This window comes from Cucurbita pepo, chromosome 12 (assembly GCF_057944985.1).
Source record: "Cucurbita pepo subsp. pepo isolate OVF chromosome 12, ASM5794498v1, whole genome shotgun sequence".
Lineage (NCBI taxonomy): Eukaryota > Viridiplantae > Streptophyta > Magnoliopsida > Cucurbitales > Cucurbitaceae > Cucurbita > Cucurbita pepo.
This window is the reverse complement of record NC_141809.1, coordinates 2,741,430-2,761,376: the sequence shown is the minus strand read 5'-3', so window position 1 is coordinate 2,761,376 and position 19,947 is coordinate 2,741,430. Positions and strand designations below refer to the sequence as shown.

The 19,947-nt window shown below is 37.6% G+C and overlaps 3 protein-coding genes and 1 non-coding gene across 10 annotated transcripts; 2 read left to right on the top strand and 2 right to left on the bottom strand.

Moving 5' to 3' along the window:
* The first annotated feature begins 2,849 nt into the window (after positions 1-2,849).
* Positions 2,850-6,426, top strand: LOC111807009 (uncharacterized). Its single transcript, XM_087129125.1, has 5 exons — positions 2,850-2,868; positions 2,957-3,949; positions 4,093-5,946; positions 6,003-6,205; positions 6,247-6,426. Exons 1-5 carry the CDS (start codon positions 2,850-2,852, stop codon positions 6,424-6,426), a joined length of 3,249 nt encoding a protein of 1,082 aa, XP_086985251.1.
* Positions 6,427-8,651: 2,225 nt separating this feature from the next.
* Positions 8,652-10,617, bottom strand: LOC111807573 (heavy metal-associated isoprenylated plant protein 39). 7 transcript variants are annotated; one of them, XM_023693353.2, is made up of 3 exons: positions 10,267-10,617; positions 9,943-10,018; positions 8,652-9,377 (listed from the first exon to the last, which is right to left on the bottom strand). In XM_023693353.2, exons 1-3 carry the CDS (start codon positions 10,270-10,272, stop codon positions 8,824-8,826), a joined length of 636 nt encoding a protein of 211 aa, XP_023549121.1. In that variant the 5' UTR covers positions 10,273-10,617; the 3' UTR covers positions 8,652-8,823. The 7 variants fall into 7 exon arrangements, with proteins under 7 accessions (XP_023549121.1, XP_086985592.1, XP_023549122.1 ...); XM_087129466.1 differs by having other exon boundaries at positions 8,652-9,393; positions 10,267-10,611; XM_023693354.2 differs by having other exon boundaries at positions 8,652-9,374; positions 10,267-10,611.
* A 629-nt stretch (positions 10,618-11,246) lies between these two features.
* TRNAL-UAA (transfer RNA leucine (anticodon UAA)) lies at positions 11,247-11,329 on the bottom strand. The gene has a single exon. It is a non-coding gene; the product is annotated as a tRNA-Leu (tRNA).
* A 4,023-nt stretch (positions 11,330-15,352) lies between these two features.
* Positions 15,353-19,032, top strand: LOC111806404 (Nuclear transport factor 2 (NTF2) family protein). The gene is made up of 5 exons (XM_023691700.2): positions 15,353-15,836; positions 16,853-17,007; positions 17,088-17,154; positions 18,570-18,621; positions 18,712-19,032. Exons 1-5 carry the CDS (start codon positions 15,491-15,493, stop codon positions 18,809-18,811), a joined length of 720 nt encoding a protein of 239 aa, XP_023547468.1. The 5' UTR covers positions 15,353-15,490; the 3' UTR covers positions 18,812-19,032.
* Positions 19,033-19,947: the final 915 nt, after the last annotated feature.

Here is a 19,947-nt window from a genome sequence, read left to right as displayed (position 1 = left end):
ATAAAAATTGGCTTCTGAATATAGTCTTTGTGATCGACTATTTTGTTTGTACATGATCTTTTTAGTGAATCTAGAAATATGATCATTAAAGTGTTACATAAACAAACGTTTTTTTTACGTTAGATCACAATTAATAGTATGGTCGGTGAGGATTTGTTTTTGTGACAAAGAACTATACAAAGGTTGATAGAACAATGAGAAGATAATCAACAAAATTTGAATTCGAAAAATTCGATCAGCTTAACTCAATATATATAGTTTCATTTGGATTACGAACTTGCTTGTATAGAATTAGGTTACCCAAACAAGTTCAATCCAAAACTTTATGATTCGGTTGGGTTGAGTTGAGTTCATTATTTAATCAAAGTTGAAACTCGAACAATTTAGTTAGATCTAAGAACCGTTTCAATTCAACCCAATCCAACCCACGAACAGTTAAACGTCAAAAATATGATGAGAACATGATTGAGTTAGACGTATTGAGGTATATTAAATGATTAATGGATGATAAGTAGCTTGATTGGTAGTCATTAAGCTTAATTTAGTCCCTCTATGTGATTTTACCGAAGTAGTGCCCTAATTGGTACAAAGTCACTCCTTCGAACGATAGATGATTTGACTAGAGTAGTGCCTTAATTATTGTAAGGTTACTCCTAAACGACATGCATTTTGACTTAGGATAGCGCCCTAACATTTGCTAGGTCCCTCATTATAAGATATGTGATTTGACTACGCTAGTACTCTATTAGTTGTAAGGTCATTACATGCATATGACATGTGATTTGATTAAGGAAAGTACCCTAATAGTAACATTATGTACTAATAAGCTTAAAGGAACTAGACATATGACTTTAGTTGAGCTACAGTGTAATAACCTAAAATAGTAATGATAATATGTATAACGAAAACACAGCCGCCGCGTCAAGCAGCTGTTGTAAAGGAGGATAAGGGGGAATGGACGCGTGGGCTGGAGGTGTGGGAATGATGAAGGGTTTGCTAGATGGTGTGGAAGCAAATTAGGGAGTTGATTAGGCTTTAATAAATAAATAAATAAATAAATAAAAAAGCGAAGAGCAGCGGACAGATGAAAACTCAGAAAACAGAAGAGGAAAAAAAAATTCTGAGATTTCGAGTTTGGGTGGCTTAAGTTTGGTTGTTAATCGAGGGTAAGGAAAGAGAGGTTGTTGCTGAGGAATCCTTTGAGGAAGGGGACATGGCCACGAGCTGAATCAGACGGTTATTCGAAGGAAACCAAAAGGAAGAAGAAGACGCGTGTGCGGTACACGCAAGGCGCGTGGGAGGCTGCGAGTGAGAGTGCGACTGTGCGCGGACCAGGCGCGTGAGAAATTACCCCCGAACTTGTGTTGGCGCGTGAGGGCGTGTGAGAAGTTATTTAAGGGTAAGGAAAGAGAGGTTGTTGCTGAGGAATCCTTTGAGGAAGGGGACATGGCCACGAGCTGAATCAGACGGTTATTCGAAGGAAACCAAAAGGAAGAAGAAGACGCGTGTGCGGTACACGCAAGGCGCGTGGGAGGCTGCGAGTGAGAGTGCGACTGTGCGCGGACCAGGCGCGTGAGAAATTACCCCCGAACTTGTGTTGGCGCGTGAGGGCGTGTGAGAAGTTATTTAAGGGTAAGGAAAGAGAGGTTGTTGCTGAGGAATCCTTTGAGGAAGGGGACATGGCCACGAGCTGAATCAGACGGTTATTCGAAGGAAACCAAAAGGAAGAAGAAGACGCGTGTGCGGTACACGCAAGGCGCGTGGGAGGCTGCGAGTGAGAGTGCGACTGTGCGCGGACCAGGCGCGTGAGAAATTACCCCCGAACTTGTGTTGGCGCGTGAGGGCGTGTGAGAAGTTATTTTGGCTCCGGTCTAATAGGAAGGAATTGTGTTGGAATACCTATTAAACGTACATTCAAGGGGAAAAGGAGTTCGAAACCAAGTAAGTAGCATATCAATCTTTGAACTAGTTCTTAACTTGTTTTACAACATGTGAGTATGTTGTTTACCTAATTAAGAGCTTAGTATGTTAAGATGAGCTTTTATGATATTGAATGTTTATTGTATATTGTGACTGTTTGCCTGTGATGTAAGCATGATATAAATGATTGCTAGAATGTTCTATGTGTTGAACATGATAAATGTATGAAATCATACAGTAAATGTAAGTATGTTATGCATGTTAATGGAAAGGTTATGACTCTAGGATATGTTTATTGGTTGTTGAGCCATGACTTATTTATATGAGTATGATAGTCTACTAATTCCCGCGTAGTTCCTGACCAACGCACTGTGTGCTAAGTCAGGGAGCATGAGTACTTCTGACCGTTGGTATATGAGATAAACAGGCCGCCAGAGAAATTAGTAGACGGGCCGTATTGATCGAGAGCGAGTCTTACATACGAGTTCGAAAATTCTAGATAAGCATATCGAGAGAGAGTCAGTAACCTAAGCTGGAGGTAGCTGAGATACCTCATTAATGAACAGATGACCCGTAAGAGAAACTAGGAGTCAATGGCGAATAAAACTTAAAACACCTAGAAAGATTAGTTATGAACTCAGGAAAGATATGTTAGCTACTTACTCGGTAATCTAATTACTCATCAAAATTATTATAACTTTTCTTTCCAGATTTAAATGATGCAGGCCAACCGAGGACGAGACCAGCGGGCTAGAGACTACTGGGAATCCATGTCTGGGTCTGTTTATGTAAATATGTTTTGGTTGTTAAGATTTTTTGTTGGTTAATAACGTTTTAAACAGAACTGTTTTTTTTTTTAGTATTTTACTTAATGTTATTGAAATGTTTGGAAGTTTATGATTGGATGTCAGAGTTTGTCATCAGTGTCGATGGTAACTACTCGGTCAGGTAAGTGATGCATGACTAAATTGTATGAAAGAATAGTATGAAAAGTTTAAAAGAATTGATGATGACCACTTAATTATGTGTGTAACAGATATGGTGGTATTTAAGAATTTAGACCCTGGTACGTCCAATGTGGACTCGGGGAATGAGGGGCAGCCTGTAGAAGGAACTGCTCCAGCAGAGGCGGTTCTAGAGCCTACTGCTCAGTCGGCATCTAGAGATCAGTCGACTATTGTGGTTAATTTGGAGGCATTGCAATCATTGATTGAGAGTCAAGTAGATCAGGCGGTGCAGAGCCGGGTGGACCAAGCGGTACAGGCAGCCCTTGCTAGTCTTGGAAGCCAAGCGACTCCAACAGCACCTGTATCTGGCCAGGCGACCTTAGTGTCTGAAGCACCAAGAGTAGGTGTTCAGACAGTAATACCTCCAACAAGGTTGACAAAGCTACCTGGTACAGCTGTGGTGACAGAGGCACCACCGCGAGTAGTAATTTATGGGCGACGATGTATGACGGAGGAGAGTGAGTACATACGAGATTTCATGAAACTTGCCCCGCCAACTTTTGGAGGAAAGGGGACTGATCTTGAGGCAGCTGAATGGTGGTTGGAATGTATTGAAACAAAGTTTACATTCTACAGCTGCCTGGAGAATCATAAGGTGTTGTGTGCTACATATTTGTTGGAGAGACCAGCCCATTTTTGGTGGAAATCAAAGAAGCCGAAGATGGAGGCTGGTGGAGCCTCAATCACATGGGCGGCCTTTAGACATGAGTTTTGTGAGAAATACTATCCTGCTCTAGCGAGACTGCGAAATCAAAAAGCCTTTATGCAACTAGAACAAGGTAATATGTCAGTAGAGGAGTATGAGGCGGAATTCACACGATTATCTAGATTTGTTCCTCTTATGGTTGCTACTGAGGAAGAGAAGACGGATCTCTTTATCCAAAGTTTGAGGCAAGAGATACAGGGATCCGTGTCTGCCCATGCTTCTCAAGATTTCGTTACGGTTTATCATGCTGCGGTGAAATTAGATGCTACCACCCCGAGGAGTAATCAGGGTTCCAGCAGTCAGGTGCGACCAAGTGGTAAACGAAATTTACTCAAATATCTTCGGGTTCGCGACAGCAGGCGGTACCGCGGCGAGTTGATCGTCGACCTTCCTCAGTTGAAGGGAGGGCAGGTTGTAGTAAGTGTGGGTTAACTCATGTGGGATCTTGTAATGTTGCAGACAAGACATGTTATAACTGTGGAAAGACTAGTCATCTCGCCAGAGTATGTCGTAGTGTAAAGAATCCTAATGTGATGCGCCCCGAGCGATCTGCTCCAGGAGGAGGAGGGGGTCAGTCGAGTGTCGGGGTACAGCCTCAAGCTCAAAGTAAAGCCTTTGCCACGACAAGCAAGGCAGCAAGGGATGCCAGCACGGTGGTGACAGGTACTTTACCCATATATGGCTATTTTGCTTATACTGTATTCGATTCTGGCTCGACGCATTCTTTTATATCATTATCGTTTGTTTGTCATGCCCGACTTGAAGTAGAGCCTTTAGGTTATGAGGTTCTAGTTTCTACACCTTCAGGAGTCATATTGATGACCTGTGAAAAGGTGAAACTGAATAAAGTAGAAGTATCCGGCCAACCATTAGACGTGTTGTTAATGGTGCTAAATATGTATGATTACGATATTATTTTGGGCATGGATTGGATATCTGCTCATCATGCCAGTATCGATTGTTATAAGAAAGAGATAGTTTTTCACCCCTTGATGGGAAAGAGCTTCCGGTTTCTGGGTACGAAGCTGGGAAGTGTTCCCAAGACGATTACTGCTTTGAAGGCTAGGAAGTTGATTGGTCACGGTGCTGTGGCATTCCTGGCTAGTGTGGTAGAAGTGGGACGAGTGGATACAGATGTATCAACTGTACCTTTGGTGAATGAGTTCCTAGATGTTTTTCCTGATGAGTTACCTGGTTTACCACCAGAGCGGGAAGTCAACTTTGGTATTGAACTAGAACCAGGGACGACACCTATCTCTAAAGCTTCTTATAGGATGGCTCCCGCGGAATTGAAAGAGTTGAAGTTGCAATTACAGAAGTTGTTGAACCAGGGATTCATACGACCTAGTGTGTCACCGTGGGGAGCTCTAGTGTTGTTTGTGAAAAAGAAGGACGGTACACTCCGTCTCTGTATTGACTATAGAGAGGTGAATAAGGTGACCATTAAAAATAAGTATCCCTTGCCGCGAATTGATGACTTGTTTGACCATCTTCAATGGGCAGCGGTATTTACGAAGATTGATCTTCGTTCTGGTTATCACCAGATAAGAGTCAAAGAAGAGGACATACCGAAGATGGCTTTTCGTACTCGGTATGGGCATTATGAGTTTGTCATGATGTCCTTTGGCTTGACTAATGCCCCTGCAGTGTTTATGGAGCTGATGAATCGGGTATTCCAGGATTTTCTGGATTCTTTTGTCATTGTGTTCATTGATGATATCTTGGTTTATTCCAAGACAAACGATGAACATGCAGAACATTTGAGGAAGGTTTTGTTGGTTCTACGTAAACAAAGATTGTATGCCAAGTTCTCAAAATGTGAGTTTTGGCTTCAGAAGGTATTTCTTAGTCATGTGATATCCAAGGATGGTATAACTGTTGATCCAGCAAAGGTTGAGGCAGTTATAGGTTGGGCTCGACCAACTACAGTTACTGAGGTGAGAAGTTTCCTGGGTTTAGCCGGATATTACAGGCGCTTTATTAAAGACTTTGCAAGGATTGCAGCACCACTTACTCATTTAACTCGAAAAGGAAAGAAATTTGATTGGAGTCGAGCTTGTGAAAGTAGTTTTCAGGAACTCAAGGAAAGACTAGCGTCAGCCCCAGTGCTTATTGTACCTGACGGTACTGGGAATCTAGTAATTTATAGTGATGCCTCTAAGCATGGGTTGGGGTGCGTACTTATGCAAAACGAGAGAGTTATTGCTTATGCCTCTCGGCAATTGAAGGATTATGAACGCAATTACCCAACTCATGATTTAGAGTTAGCTGCTGTGGTGTTTGCTTTGAAGATATGGAGACATTATCTGTACGGTGAGAGGATACAAGTATATACGGATCATAAGAGTCTCAAATATCTGTTCACCCAGAAAGAGCTCAACATGAGCAACGTCGATGGTTGGAGTTAGTGAAAGATTATGATGTGGAGATCCTACATCACCCTGGTAAAGCTAATGTGGTAGCTGATGCCTTGAGTCGTAAGACAGCTCACTTATCTGCAATGCTGACGAGACAACCCAACATTCAGATGGAGTTTGAACGAGCTCAGATAGCTGTGTTGGTCAAGAAAACGGTAGCTCAACTAGCTCTTATGACTATCTGTCGACGTTGCAGCAACAAATTGTTCAGGATCAGCAGAGGGACCCTTATTTTTCAAAAGTTGTGAAGCAACTTGAGACTGAACAAATCAAGGATTTCTTGATATCGGGTGATGGATGTTTGAAGTGGCGGAATCGAACTTGTGTGCCAAACGATGTAGAGATCAAGAGAAAGATTCTATCTGAGGCACATTAGTCTTCCTATACTGTGCATCCAGGTGCCACAAAGATGTATATATGTGAGTACGTGTTTAACTTGTCAATAAGTTAAGGCACTTAGACAGAAACCTGATGGATTATTGCAACCTTTAAATGTGCCCCACTGGAAGTGGGAAGAGGTGACCATGGATGGTTGCCTAATATAGGTAGGTGTACATAGATTTCATTACTTACAAAAATTCACACGAGGTCACTCAATATATAATTATTTCATGCAAAATATACTTAATTTTGGAGTTCTTATAATTAAGCTACCGAAAAGAAAGGTTCACCTTGTTAGTATAGTGGTAACTTTCAATTCTTTTAACCTCTCTTAGTCATCATATCTTCAGGATCGCTCTCATTTTGATATCTTTGTTCTTGAAACTAAAATTCAAAAGCAATCGCAGAACTTGTTGATTTTAAAAATGAAAACCGAAGATAATGAATCGAACTTGTTCCCACATGGTACTTGATATTGTTGTATACAATATTGTCTCTATTTTATTTGGAAAGACATGAAAATATTCTCTTTGAATGGAAAGTGATGCATTATTAATTGACAAAGAAAAAATTCTCCAAGGTAACATCTTTCCAACAAAATAATGCCATTTCTTTTGGAGGTGGAAGAAGAGAGCCAATTATTCACATCCTCCACACACATGCAAGAAAGAGGGAGGGCTCCATTAGCTCCAAACAAGCCCCACAAAACCCTATTCAAAATCAATATCATCCACCAAAACTCCAACAAAGCAACCAATAATCATCCAGCTCTTTCTAATAAACACCCTTCGTAAATTAATTATCACATCCTCAAAAAGAAACAACTTTATGTTGCCATCTTTTTAAGTGCATTTCTTTGTCCTAGAACACATACCCATGTGATGTAAAAGAGGAATTAGGGTCTAGTGGGTCAGTGTCGAGAAATCTTGTTGTGGGGGCTCGAGTTGGTACTGTAATAGTCCAAGCTCACCGTTAGTAGGAATTGTCCTCTTTGAACTTTCCCTTTCGGATACACGTCTATTAAGGAGAGGTTTTCACACTCTTATAAGGAATGTTTCGTTCCTATCTCCACACGATGTGGAATCTCACAATCTACCCCCCTCCCCCCCTTCGGGGCCAGCATTCTTGCTGGCATTCATTCCCCTCTCCAATCGATGTCGTTCTCCTCCCCAATCAATGGAGATCTCACAATCCACCCCTCTTTGGGGTCCAACATCCTCGCTAGCATTCGTTCCCCTCTCCAAACGATGTAAAATTTCACAATCCACCCTCATTGGTGGCCCAGTGTCTTCGCTGGCACACGGTGTCTGGCTTTAATATCATTTGTAACAACCCAAGTCCACCCTAGCAAATATTGTCCTCTTTGGGATTTCCTTTCGAGTTTTCCTCAAGGTTTTTAAAATGCATCTACTAGAGAGAAATTTTCACACCATTGTAAAGACGTTGACACTACTTCCCCTCTCCAGCCAATGTGAAATCTCACAATCTACCCCATTAGTGGCTCAGTCTTCTTGTTGCACACTGCCCAGTGTCTGGCTTTAATACCATTTGTAACCGCCCAAACCCACCGCTAGCAGATATTGTTCTCTTTGGACTTTCCTTTCCGAGTTTCTCCTCAAGGTTTTTAAAATGCATCTACTAGAGAGAGATTTCCACGTCCTTATAAAGATGCTGACACTCATTCCCCTCTCCAATCGATGTGAAATCTCACAATCCACCCCATCAGTGGCCCAGTCTCCTCACTAGTACACCACTCAGTGTCTGACTTAATATCATTTGTAACAATCCAAGCCCACCGCTAGCAGATATTGTCGGGTATTCCTTTTCGAGTTTTCCTTAAAGTTTTTAAAACGCGTCTACTAGAAAAAGTTTTCCACACCCTTATAATGAATGTTTCGTTCTTCTCTCCACCCAACATGGAATCTCACATGTACATAGAATTAAGAACTTGTAAGAGTCTCTACGTGTATACCTTGACACGTCAGCACATCTCAATTTGATTTGATGGGAGCTCGACATTGCAATCGTAGCTTTGAAATTTTATGTTCTTTATTTAATGGGGTTATGTTTTATTTTGACCAACTACCTAACTCCACACATTACTACCCCTTTGACATTGAAAATTTCACAATATAATTAATATCATAGATGGAACATTAAGTTTACTTTTTGACTTTTAACATTTGAAAGTTTAGAGTAAATAGTAAAAAAGAGCCAAAATTATTGAATATTTCTACATATTAAACTAAAATATTGGGTAAATAAAACGCCAAAAAGACATAATATTTGTTTTTTGTTTTTTTTATCTACAAGAGGGAGCTTTAGCTTCAAAGGGGTAGTAGGTTTGGCTTCCAAAATGCCTTGGCTTAAGGCACCATAGACATTGTAATACTCAACAAATAACACAAGCATTTGGGTTCTCTTCCATGCTATGGACATGGTAATGACTGGTCAAGTGAGGGTTATATGGTCTATGAGCCTTGACCATGTCCATTACTGGGTCAGGTTGCTGCATATACATAGGCATCGCCATCGGCATATGCATCGGCATATGCATTGGCATTGGCATCGGTATCGGCATCGGTGCTGGCACAGCGACCTGCGGTGGCTCTTTCTTCTTCTCGTCCTCCTTCTTTTCACCGTCTTTCTTCGGCTCGTCTTTCTTGTCGTCCTCCTTCTTCGGCTCGTCTTTCTTCGCGTCGTCTTTTTTAGCCTCTCCTTCTTTCTTTGGCTCCTCCTTCTTGCCCTCTTCTTCTTTCTTTGGTTCCTCCTTTTTGGGCTCCTCCTTCTTTGGCTCCTCCTTCTTTGGCTCCACTGCTGGCCCTACTGAGATTATGTCTGTTGGCCAATACTTCCTCAGCTTGCTTACTACATTCACTGGATCCACTGTCCCAATTACTGTCAGCTTCCTCTCTTTCATGTCCATCGCAATTGAATCAATCCCTGCTATTGAAAAAGAACACTAAATAGATACAAGATATTTGAATATACTAAAAAAAGTAAATATGATACCTATAAAAAATCGTAATAGAAGACAAATATCTAAATATTTACCTGTCATCGTTTTACACAATATCAAAATCGAAGATTACATGATCGTTTCATATAATTGAGGGTATTAGATGAGCCATCTTTTTCTCTAGGAAGAATATTCCTTATTAGACCAAATTCAAGGTTGATTTGAAGTTCAAAGAATATTGTGGATGGAAAATTTTTGAAATGGGTTTTTTTTTTTTTTTTTTTTTTTTTAAATGATAAAAAATTGTTAATCATTCTTTTTTAATGAAAAGTGAAAAGCAGCCAAAGGGCATGTGGGTTAGGTTTGGTGGTGGGGTTGGGTAAGTTAGAGGATCAAAATCGATCAACATACACAAACAACCAACAGAATTTGTCTTGAGAAAGACATGTAATTTTCAAAGGAAATTATGTCTCTAAGCAATCCTAGTAGATTAAGAATTAGCTTCACTTCAAAGGAAGAACAAAACAAGAACATCATAGGAACAAAATGAACCTGAAAGTGATGATACGGTCTTCAAAGCCTTTTGTTTGGCCTTGTCATCGTGTAAATCAAGCTTCAATATGAACTTCTGCAAAAACCCAAATCCAAAATTAAGAGATCTAATTCGATCTATTTCAACAAAAATGAAAAACCCACTTGAAAAACATCATCGGAATCCACGAAAATTGAAAAAAGAAAGTAAAGATTTGATTTTTTTGTGGGAATCCAACATGAAAGAATCCAATCTCTAATACCCACGTCTTGGATTCTCGTAACAAACATAAAAGAAAGAGAAAAAGGCATTGTTTTTTAGATCAAATAAGAAAAAGAAGAGACCTTCATAGGTGCGTTGTTGATGAGAAAGGATAAGAACAAATGGGTATTGATGAGAGAGAGAGAGAGAGAGAGAGAGATGAAGAAGAAGAAGAAGAGAACAAGTAGAATTATGCTTAGTTTTGTGAGGAGTCGTAGTACAAATAGAAGAGAGAGAAAATGGTAAAGGTTTTTGAGTCCAAACAAGAAATGGCAGAGGTGAAGAGAGGATAAAATGGTGGGATAAAGTTAGAGAGAGAGAGAGAGTGTGTGTGTGTGTAGCTGTTTTTGAAGAAAAATGAGAGATGGTGGAGATTTGACGGTATCGTATATGAGAGAGAGAGAGAGAGAGAGAGGGGGAGAGAGAGGGAGAGAGAGGGAGAGAGAGAGAGGGAGAGAGAGAGGGAGAGAGAGAGAGAGAGCCACCACTCTGTTCTCACTTCTAAAAGAAAACCCATGCATTGATGCATTTGATTTGTTAATATGCTTAGTGGGTTGTTCAACGTGACATCCACGCGCCGCCTTTTGTCTTCAAATCCTCTTTGGATGGCTCATTCTTGGTCCCACTTTCCCTAGATCTTCGAGATTTGTTTTCTATTTTTTTTTTTCTCAATTTCTACCACTTTCATAGGCGGCGCGTGAAAGTCACGCGCCGGTTATGATCTAGTTCTCTTTGGCATGACTGGTTGGCCAAGGTTATGGTGGTCCAAGTTTTGCTAATCAAGTCAGCACGTGGGCCGTAATAGTCTAAATGGGTGGCTAAGGTTATGGTCTAAGTTCTATTAATCGAGTCACCAAGTGACACGTGAGATTCTTGCTAGTTTTGGTCTAATTATTATTGTTTCTTGTAGGTATGGTTAACCAACGAAGAATTTTCAAATATTAAACGAAGTGCTTCTGAGCCTTAGATAGATCTCGTGAGATCGAATGCGTTTTAAAATCTGCTCCTACAAAACGAAAAACGATGTATAAATAAACACACAAAATTTTCTTCTTTTTTTTCCTGCAGGCTGTGGGGTTCGAACCCACGCGCACTTATGTGCAGAAGATCTTAAGTCTTCCCCCTTAACCTCTCGGGCAAACCGGCTGAATTTATTCTAATATTTTTGTGGTTAAAATGTAAATAATAAAAAAAAAAAAAAAATCTTTCATTACTTTTCATATTATTTCTTTTTTTTCTTTTAACCATAGTTTTCACTTTTTCCCAAACAAACATTTGAATTCTTAGTCACGTTTCAAAAATTGAAATATATATTTATATCGAAACTTGATTTTAATTTTTAAGATGAAGAAACATTTATAATCTAATTTTTAAAAAGTAAATATTTATCGAGCAAAATCCTAAAAAATTATAAATGTATAACGTCTGAGAACCTTTTCTACTCCCACAACGGAGAGGGCTTAGAACTATGACTAATAAATTCACGTACGGTTTAAATTAAAATGTTAAAAAACTACTCACAAATAAAAAGGAAGACAAACTACTGACTAAAACCTAGCATATAACTTTGGTTTAACCTATTCTCGTAGCTCCATTGCTCTAAAACGTCTATGATAATCTATGATATATATCATGTAAACTTAAATACCATATGAAAATATAGAACTATTTTTTTATATTTTCACTTGAGTTTTCAAAAAAAAAAAAAAACAATAATTGAAGTTTTGCAACAACTCTAGGCCATTCTGGTCGAGACGATAAAGTTGGTATGCAGCTCATATCATCTTGATGCTATAGAACTTAACGAAATAACACGTGCACGTGTCTAAAGAAATTTTGGTAAATATTGGGACAACGAGCTAGCATCTCGACGTTATGATAGAATTTTTTCTATAAATACATCTTTTTTCAGCCGAGTTTAGAGAATTTTTTCGAGAACAAATATATTTTTTAAACGTTGATGTCAACAAAAATGTAGATTTTATTGAGGATGAAAATATGAATATATCTAGATATTCAATAAATATAAAAATATACCATTTAAATTGCTTACACAGTCAAACCACCAAGAGGACCATGAACCAAATACCATCCACCACCCCCACCCCCACAATACGGCAGCGCATGAGAACCACGCGCCACGTGACCCTTTCGGGATTATTACACACATTTGGCGACCACAGTCAAAAATTTAAAAAGAACCCACAAGGAGACGGCGGCGCGTGAGAAACCAAGCGTACGTTAATTGTGGTTGGTGGTGGTGGTGGAGGTGGCGGTGGTGGTGGGGGCTTAAGATTAGCAGTCATTTTAGGCCATATCATTATAGGAAAATAAATAAATAAATAAATAAATAATCCAGTTGTGTAGGTCCCACTGCTGGTCATCGTCAGAAAAGCGCATCCACGGGTTTTCGCAATCTGGGCGGCTAATAGTGGGCCCCACTACCGCCACCCACCGTGGATGCTCGCCACGTTGACAATGCGATTAAGATGACGTGCGATTATAAGGTGACGTGTCAACATCACCTTATTGAAATTTTATTTATTTATTGGGTAAATTTTTTTATATCAGTTCGGTTCTGATTAGGAAAATGACGTCGTTTTCGGTAGTAAGAAAAGAATGATGGCAATTGTTTATTAATAATTATTTTCCTTTTTGTTAAATAATTATCGGAAATTGAAATTTGCCACGTAGGACCAACTGGAGCCAGTAAATATATACATATATAATACACACAATACACGTGTGGTGGGAAAAAAAATCCTATATTACACGTATATTAGTTTATTTAAAAACTTTTATTTTTTAATTTTATATTTAATTAATCTTATCCTTCTTTATACATTTACGTGAATATTTTAATATAATAGTTGGGAAATTTCGAGTGACTGTAATAAAATTATTTATTTAAATTTTTATTTTTAAACATTTATTTAAATTTTATAATTTAATTTCAAAAAAAAAAAAAAAAAAAATATATATATATATATATATACACACACTTAAAGCAAAAATAAAACTTAGACATTATTTTTAAATTCAAGAGTTTAAAAATATGTTCGAGTTTAAAAAACTTAGCTTTATATAGGCCGCTCGGGTCAGGGTACTATTGAAACCCATGAATTTGTCCAACAAACTCCCGACTTGATAAATCCGCTCGAGTCTAATATTTTCTTTCAAACTTTCGAAATTAAATTTATAATTTTTATTATAATTCGAAAACAAAATAAAAAGGGCCAAAATTAAAATAAAATAAAAGACAAAAAATGATAATTTAATTTGGTAAGGACAAAGAATCTTGGAGAATAAGTCAAAAAAATTGCTGACACTTAGCCAATACGTCTTTGTCCTCTTACAAATTTGTATATTCGAAAAATTCGATTCAACCTAACTCGTACGGTCTAGGTTGAGTTATGAACTTACTTTAGTTGAGTTTAATTAAATAAGAACAAAAATTTTATGAATTGGATTGTTCATGAATTACTCTAAAACTAGGTTGAATTAAATAAATTTGAATTTATTGTTAGTTTAAAAAAAAGAAAAAAATTGTTTATTGTATAGTTATATAAATATATTTATTTTATTGAGGTGTAAATATTAATGTCTGAAATTAAATAAACAAATATTTTATATACTAATATTTTACTTTTATTAAAAATAAAAATTTGGATAAATGAGTCAAACGAACTCGGTTAAGTCTAAAAAAATGATTAAACTCAAATCACCGACATCTCGAGCTTTTTTTTTTTTTTTTTTCTATTCTAAAACCATGGGATTGAGTGAAGAAAATAAATTGATCTAAACTTAATTTTTTTAAAAGTAATTTAATTATAAGCGACCTAATTTTTCGTTTTAAATATAATTATAGTGTTTAAATTGATGTAAGATATAGTGTACGTCAACTCATTAGGTAAACTTCTAAATTAATACTTAGTTTGGTTTTCAATTGATTATGTTTAGATTAAATTAATTCTTTTTTTTTTTTAATAAAAAGTCGTTTTCACTTCGATCAATGTATCGTCTAGAATTATTTGATTAATAGTTAATTATTTAATTATTGTTACATGTATGACGGCGTGGTTGAATAAGAATTCAATTATTATTTTAAAAGTTATGATGTAATATCTTACGTCTCATTATTTTACGTAAGAAAATGAAATTTACTATTCACTAGTGAAAGAGGAGAAACGACAATTTCAGGTCTCGAGGCCGAAATGCGGTAGGGTCTTTAAACCCCACGTTCGATTCACGAGATTCTTGGGTCGTCTCGCGAAGATATTCGATCTGAACGTTTGTATTGACTTTTTCTTAAAATCTCAACTACACCGTCACTATCGCAATACCCGGTTACTTGACTATTATTAAAAGTTTTTAAAATAAAAGATCAGACGTGATGGACAACTCGAGAAAGATAATAAAAGCAAGATTAATTAATAACTTGATAGGAATCATGCATTTCTAGAAGCATGGATCATGCATATTCTAAAAAATAACACAAAATTTAATTTATTATATACATGAAATATAAAATCATGCATTTCACTTAATATTTTTTTTATATTATTTGTATTTATTTGGGACGGATGAAATTTGTGGAAACCTCTCCAAATATTTTTAAAATCATGAGGCTAACGGTCATACGTAATGAGTCAAAAATGGATAATATTTGTTAACGATAAGCTTGGACAGTTACAAATGGTATTAGAGCCAAACACCGAGTGGCGTACCAATAAGGATGCTGAGCCTCAAGGAGGGTGGATCGTGAGATTCCACATTGGTTAGAGAGGATAACGAAGCATTCCTTATAAGAGCGTGAAAATTTGTTACAAATGATATCAGAGCTAGATATTGAGCAGTGTGTTAGGACGTTGGACCCTCAAGGGAGGTGGATTGTGAGATTTCACATCAGTTTGAGAGGAGAATGAAGCATTCCTTGAAAGGGCGTGGAAACCTCTCCCTAACAAACGTGTTTTAAAATCATGAGGCTAACAATGATACGTAACGGGTTAAAACAGACAATATTTATTAGTGGTATAAAGATTTTTTTTCTTTTGCACGACACTCTTTAAACTACTCTAGATATATAAATATATAAAATTTATAAACATGTTTTAAAAACATGAGATTAACGACGTGAATATATTTACAGACATTTTTATTTATCCTGCCGAACATACAATTTTTCCCGCAATAAACTTGGGAAGAAGATATTTTCACCTCTCATGGCTGCCATTCGTTTTCGCGCGGCAAAGCTCCAAAGCATTCTGATTCAATCAACTACCGAACCATCCATGTTTGTAAATTGCAATGGCGACGATCTTCCCTTTTCAATCACGTACGTCTCTTCAAACATCTCTCAACGCCATTCGACCTAATCGCCCTCTCAAAATCTGCACAATCCGATGTCAAGGGGACAATCCCGCTACCGATTCGCCGAAGAATCAAGAATCTAAGCCCGAGAATGCGGTGCTGAAGGTCGCTTGGTATGGCTCCGAGCTCTTGGGGATCGCCGCTTCATTTCTCCGTCCGCCGACGGATGTTGAAACGCCTGTTAGGGCTCAGGAGCTTGCGAGAGATGTGTCCGGTGCAATTCGTCGCCCTGTGATTGTGGAAACGATTAAGAAGGATTTTGAGCGGTCGTACTTCGTCACAGGTTTGGGAAATTTTTGTTTATGCGAGAGATTACTATTGTGCTTTGGTTTTGTCTCTGGATGTTTGGAAGTTCTAGAGTTCTAGGGTTCTTTGAAATGAAGATAGTTTGTTTTCTTCAATTCAAGTTGTTCTTACCATAAGCACTAAGTTGAAACTAAATCTAAACCATAAATACTCAAATTATCGGAATTATATTGAAATTTTTTAAGATCATAGAGATTAAATTCAAATTTTATCCAAACCATGGAAGCTAAATTTGTAATTTAGCATAAATAATGATTTTCATCCTCAATATTGTTGTCCTTAACTGTGTAATAGATGAACATATGTATATTACACTGCTAACGTGGGTATATAAGGAACAATGAAGTAGGTGAATTATAGAGTAGGTTGATATTAGATGACATTATAAAAGTTTTGAATACGACAAGAAACTACTAAGCACAAAATCGAAAGTTTAGGGATTGAATAAACATTTATTTTAATTTAGGGACTTATTAGACACAAAATTAAGAGTTCCGGGTCTATTAACATTTTTATAAATTTAAAGATTTTGAGACACAAGCGACTAAATTTGTAATTCAACTTCAAAAGTTTATCGACTAAAAGTGACCTCTTCAAAGTAAAAGAATGAGTATCCCATGAGGGGCAGACTCGTTGGCAAGGGCTTGGTGTCTCTTGGATATACTAGTTTAGAGGTCCCAAGTCCGATCCTTCGGGTGAGCTTAATACCAAAAACCCTCAATGTCTCACAGGTTCGGGCCTTGGGGAGGGTGTAGGTGCCCCCAACTATAGGGATAAAAGCTCCGACTCCCAATCAAATAAAAGTAAGTTGAAGAACATAACATTCAAAAATACTTATTCAGTGAATAAAAAAGTTAGAAAAGATTGCATAAAGAATCTAATTAGCAAAATAATGAAGTGTATGTGTTCATTTATATTAACTTTGGCTGATTAATTGTAGAACTTGTGAGCAGTTTTTCCAAGTTTTGTTCATTTGTATTTGGTGATGATCAGGGAACCTTACTGTTGAAGCTTATGAAGAGCAGTGCGAATTTGCTGATCCGGCTGGTTCTTTCAAAGGTCTTAGCCGATTTAAAAGAAACTGTACAAATTTTGGATCCCTTGTTGATAAGTCAAACATGAAGCTTACCAAATGGGAGGATTTTGAGGTGAGCTCATTCTATAGAGATTACTGTTTTTTGTTTGCTAAGCTTAGTGTTGAATTGTTGGTTGATTGGACTGAGTACAGGACAAGGGCATTGGACATTGGAAGTTCAGTTGTATCTTGTCATTTCCTTGGAGACCAATTCTATCTGGTATGTTTAATTTATGATGCTTCGGAGTTAGTTTGAGATAATTTCTTGGAATGGTGTTTTTTCAGTGAAGTACTTCTGGAATGAGCTCTAATTAAGTTTTTTCTCTAAGAACATTCTCTGCTTTGAAATGGTTATAAAAAGTAATTTTAACCCTAAAAATGTTCATGTGAGATTCCACGTCTGTTAGAGAGGAGAACAAAGCATTTTTTATAAGGGTGTGGAAACCTCTCTCTAGCATATGCATTTTAAAAACCTTGAGGGGAAGCCCGAAAGGGAAAGCCCAAAGAGGACAATCTTTGCTAGTGGTGGGCTTGGGTAGTTATAAATGGTATCAGAGCCAAATACTAGCCAGTGTGCCAACGAGGACGTTGGGTACCAAAGGGGGGTGGATTTTGAGATCCCACATCGGCTGGGAGGAGAACGAAGCATTTTTTATAAGGGTGTGGAAATCTCTCTAGCAGACGCGTTTTAAAAACCTTGAGGGGAAGCCCAAAAGGGAAAGCACAAAGAGGACAATATCTGCTAGCGGTGGACTTGAGCCATTACAAATATTAGAGGGTCCCACATCGATTTGAGGAGGGAACGAGTGCCAGCGAGGATGCTGGGCCCCGAAGGGGGGTGGATAGTGAGATCCCACATCGGTTGGGGAGGAGAACGAAACATTCTTTATAAGGGTGTGAAAACTTCTCTTTAGCAGACGCGTTTTAAAAGCCTTGAGAGGAAGCCCAAAGGGGAAAACCCAAAGAGGACAATATCTGGTAGCAATGAGTTTTGGTCGTTACAAATATTGGAGGGTCCTACATCAATTAGAGAAAGGAACAAGTGCTAGCGAGGACGTTGGGCCCCGAAGGTAGGTGGATCGTGAGATCCCACATCGGTTGGAGAGTAGAACGAAGCATTCTTTATAAGGGTGTGGAAACCTCTCCCTAGCAGATGCGTTTTAAAAACCTTGAGAGGAGTCCGAAAAGGAAAGCTCAAAGATGACAATATCTACTAGCGGTGGGTTTGGGTTGTTACAAATATTGGGGGTTCCACATCGATTAGAGAAGGGAACGAGTGCCAGTGAGGATGTTGTGCCCAAAAGGGGGTAGATTGTGAGATCCGAAGCATTCTTTGTAAGAGTATAGAAACCTCTCCTTAGCAGACACGTTTTAAAAACCTTGAAGGGAAGCTTGAAAGGGAAAATCCAAAGCGGACAATATCTGCTAGCGGTGGGCTTGGGCCATTACAGTTCGAAATCATTTTGGACTATACAACCCCAAGTAAGATCGAAAATTTAAGACTACCTTCAATGGATTAATGCATTTTCTCTTAAAAAAAAAGTCATAGAGTTTGAGATAAGTTCTGTGTTAAATTTGTATAGAGGTATTGTGAAGTTATTGTGAATACACTGAGCAAAATATTGAATATTGCAGCAACTGGATATACAGAGTATTATTTTGATGCAGGATCTGGAAAAGTAAGCAGGTAAGAATGAATACCCACTTTATTATAGGCAGACCTCTAAATCCATTGGTGTTTCTGAATCTTCGTTGCTAAAAAATCACCATTTCTCAGGCATGTAGAACACTGGAATGTTCCTAAAATGGCTTTACTGAACCAAATTTTGAGACCCACTCGAGCTTGGTTGTGGTTTAAGAAACCAGGTGCTGACTGATTCTTCTTTCTCATAAGAACACAGCTTAGATCATAAACCTTTTCTTGTAAATGTTTTAATTTGATTTAGAAATCATATTTTGTGGGGTAATGTAAGGAAATTATATGTAATAGAGAGATTTTTTCTTTTCTTTTTGTTTATTAAAGTATGTGTAATAGATAGAGATTTGTAGAGATGGAACATGAAAGAATGAGATAGTATACAGCTGGTTGATTGGTGCCTACCTTTTTCTATGAGTGGAATCTGCTGATTGAGAATTTGAGGTATAAAAGTTTTACTCTTTTTTGGATAATTTTTATTCGAGATTCAAACCATTCCACGTAGAAGATCGATCCTGACAAACTACGTAGAATTGCAAAGAAACTTAGTCATGGGTTAAAGGACAAGTAAGAACACTTAGCTCTTCCGATAAGGAATCACTCTAGGGAAGAGTAAAATTTGGATAACTTTGATCACATTTGTTTGAGATTTGAATCATTCTACAAGTAAGATCAATTATATCAAGCCTGATTTTAAACTAGGTAAAATTACAAAGAAACCGACTCTTGGCTAGAGGGGTGATAAAAATGTTTTTTTTACTACATTTTTAAGTCTTCACTACAAAGATAATAACACTAATTTATTTGAAGTTCGGACTTTATGACCATATTTAGCTAAAAGTTTTGAAATTTAAAATACAGCAAAATAAGAATAAATTAAAACCACATTTGATTGCAACTTGAGTTCAACATTAATAGAACATGACTTTATCTTGTGTTGTGGTAATTTGAGTTCAACATTTTTCGCAACTTCCTTCAAGTTCATGGTACCGTTCTCAACAATAGAATATAGAATAAGTCAAGTAATTCAATCAAAATTTACAAGTCTTTAGAATAGAATAAATCAAACACTTCAGATCTCACAATTTGCATTATTATTCTAAATAATTGTGAGTATATGAAACCGTTTTTAAAACGTGCCAAACTAAACATTAAATTAATTTTAAAGGATTAAAAACATGTTAAAAGTGATTCTAAGCCTTACCAGAGTGAATTTAACTATCTCAAAATCACTTTCAAACATGTCTAAGTTATCAAAATCACTTTCAAACATGTCTAAGTTATCGGCCTCTAGAAAAAGTTCAATAAACCCTAAAT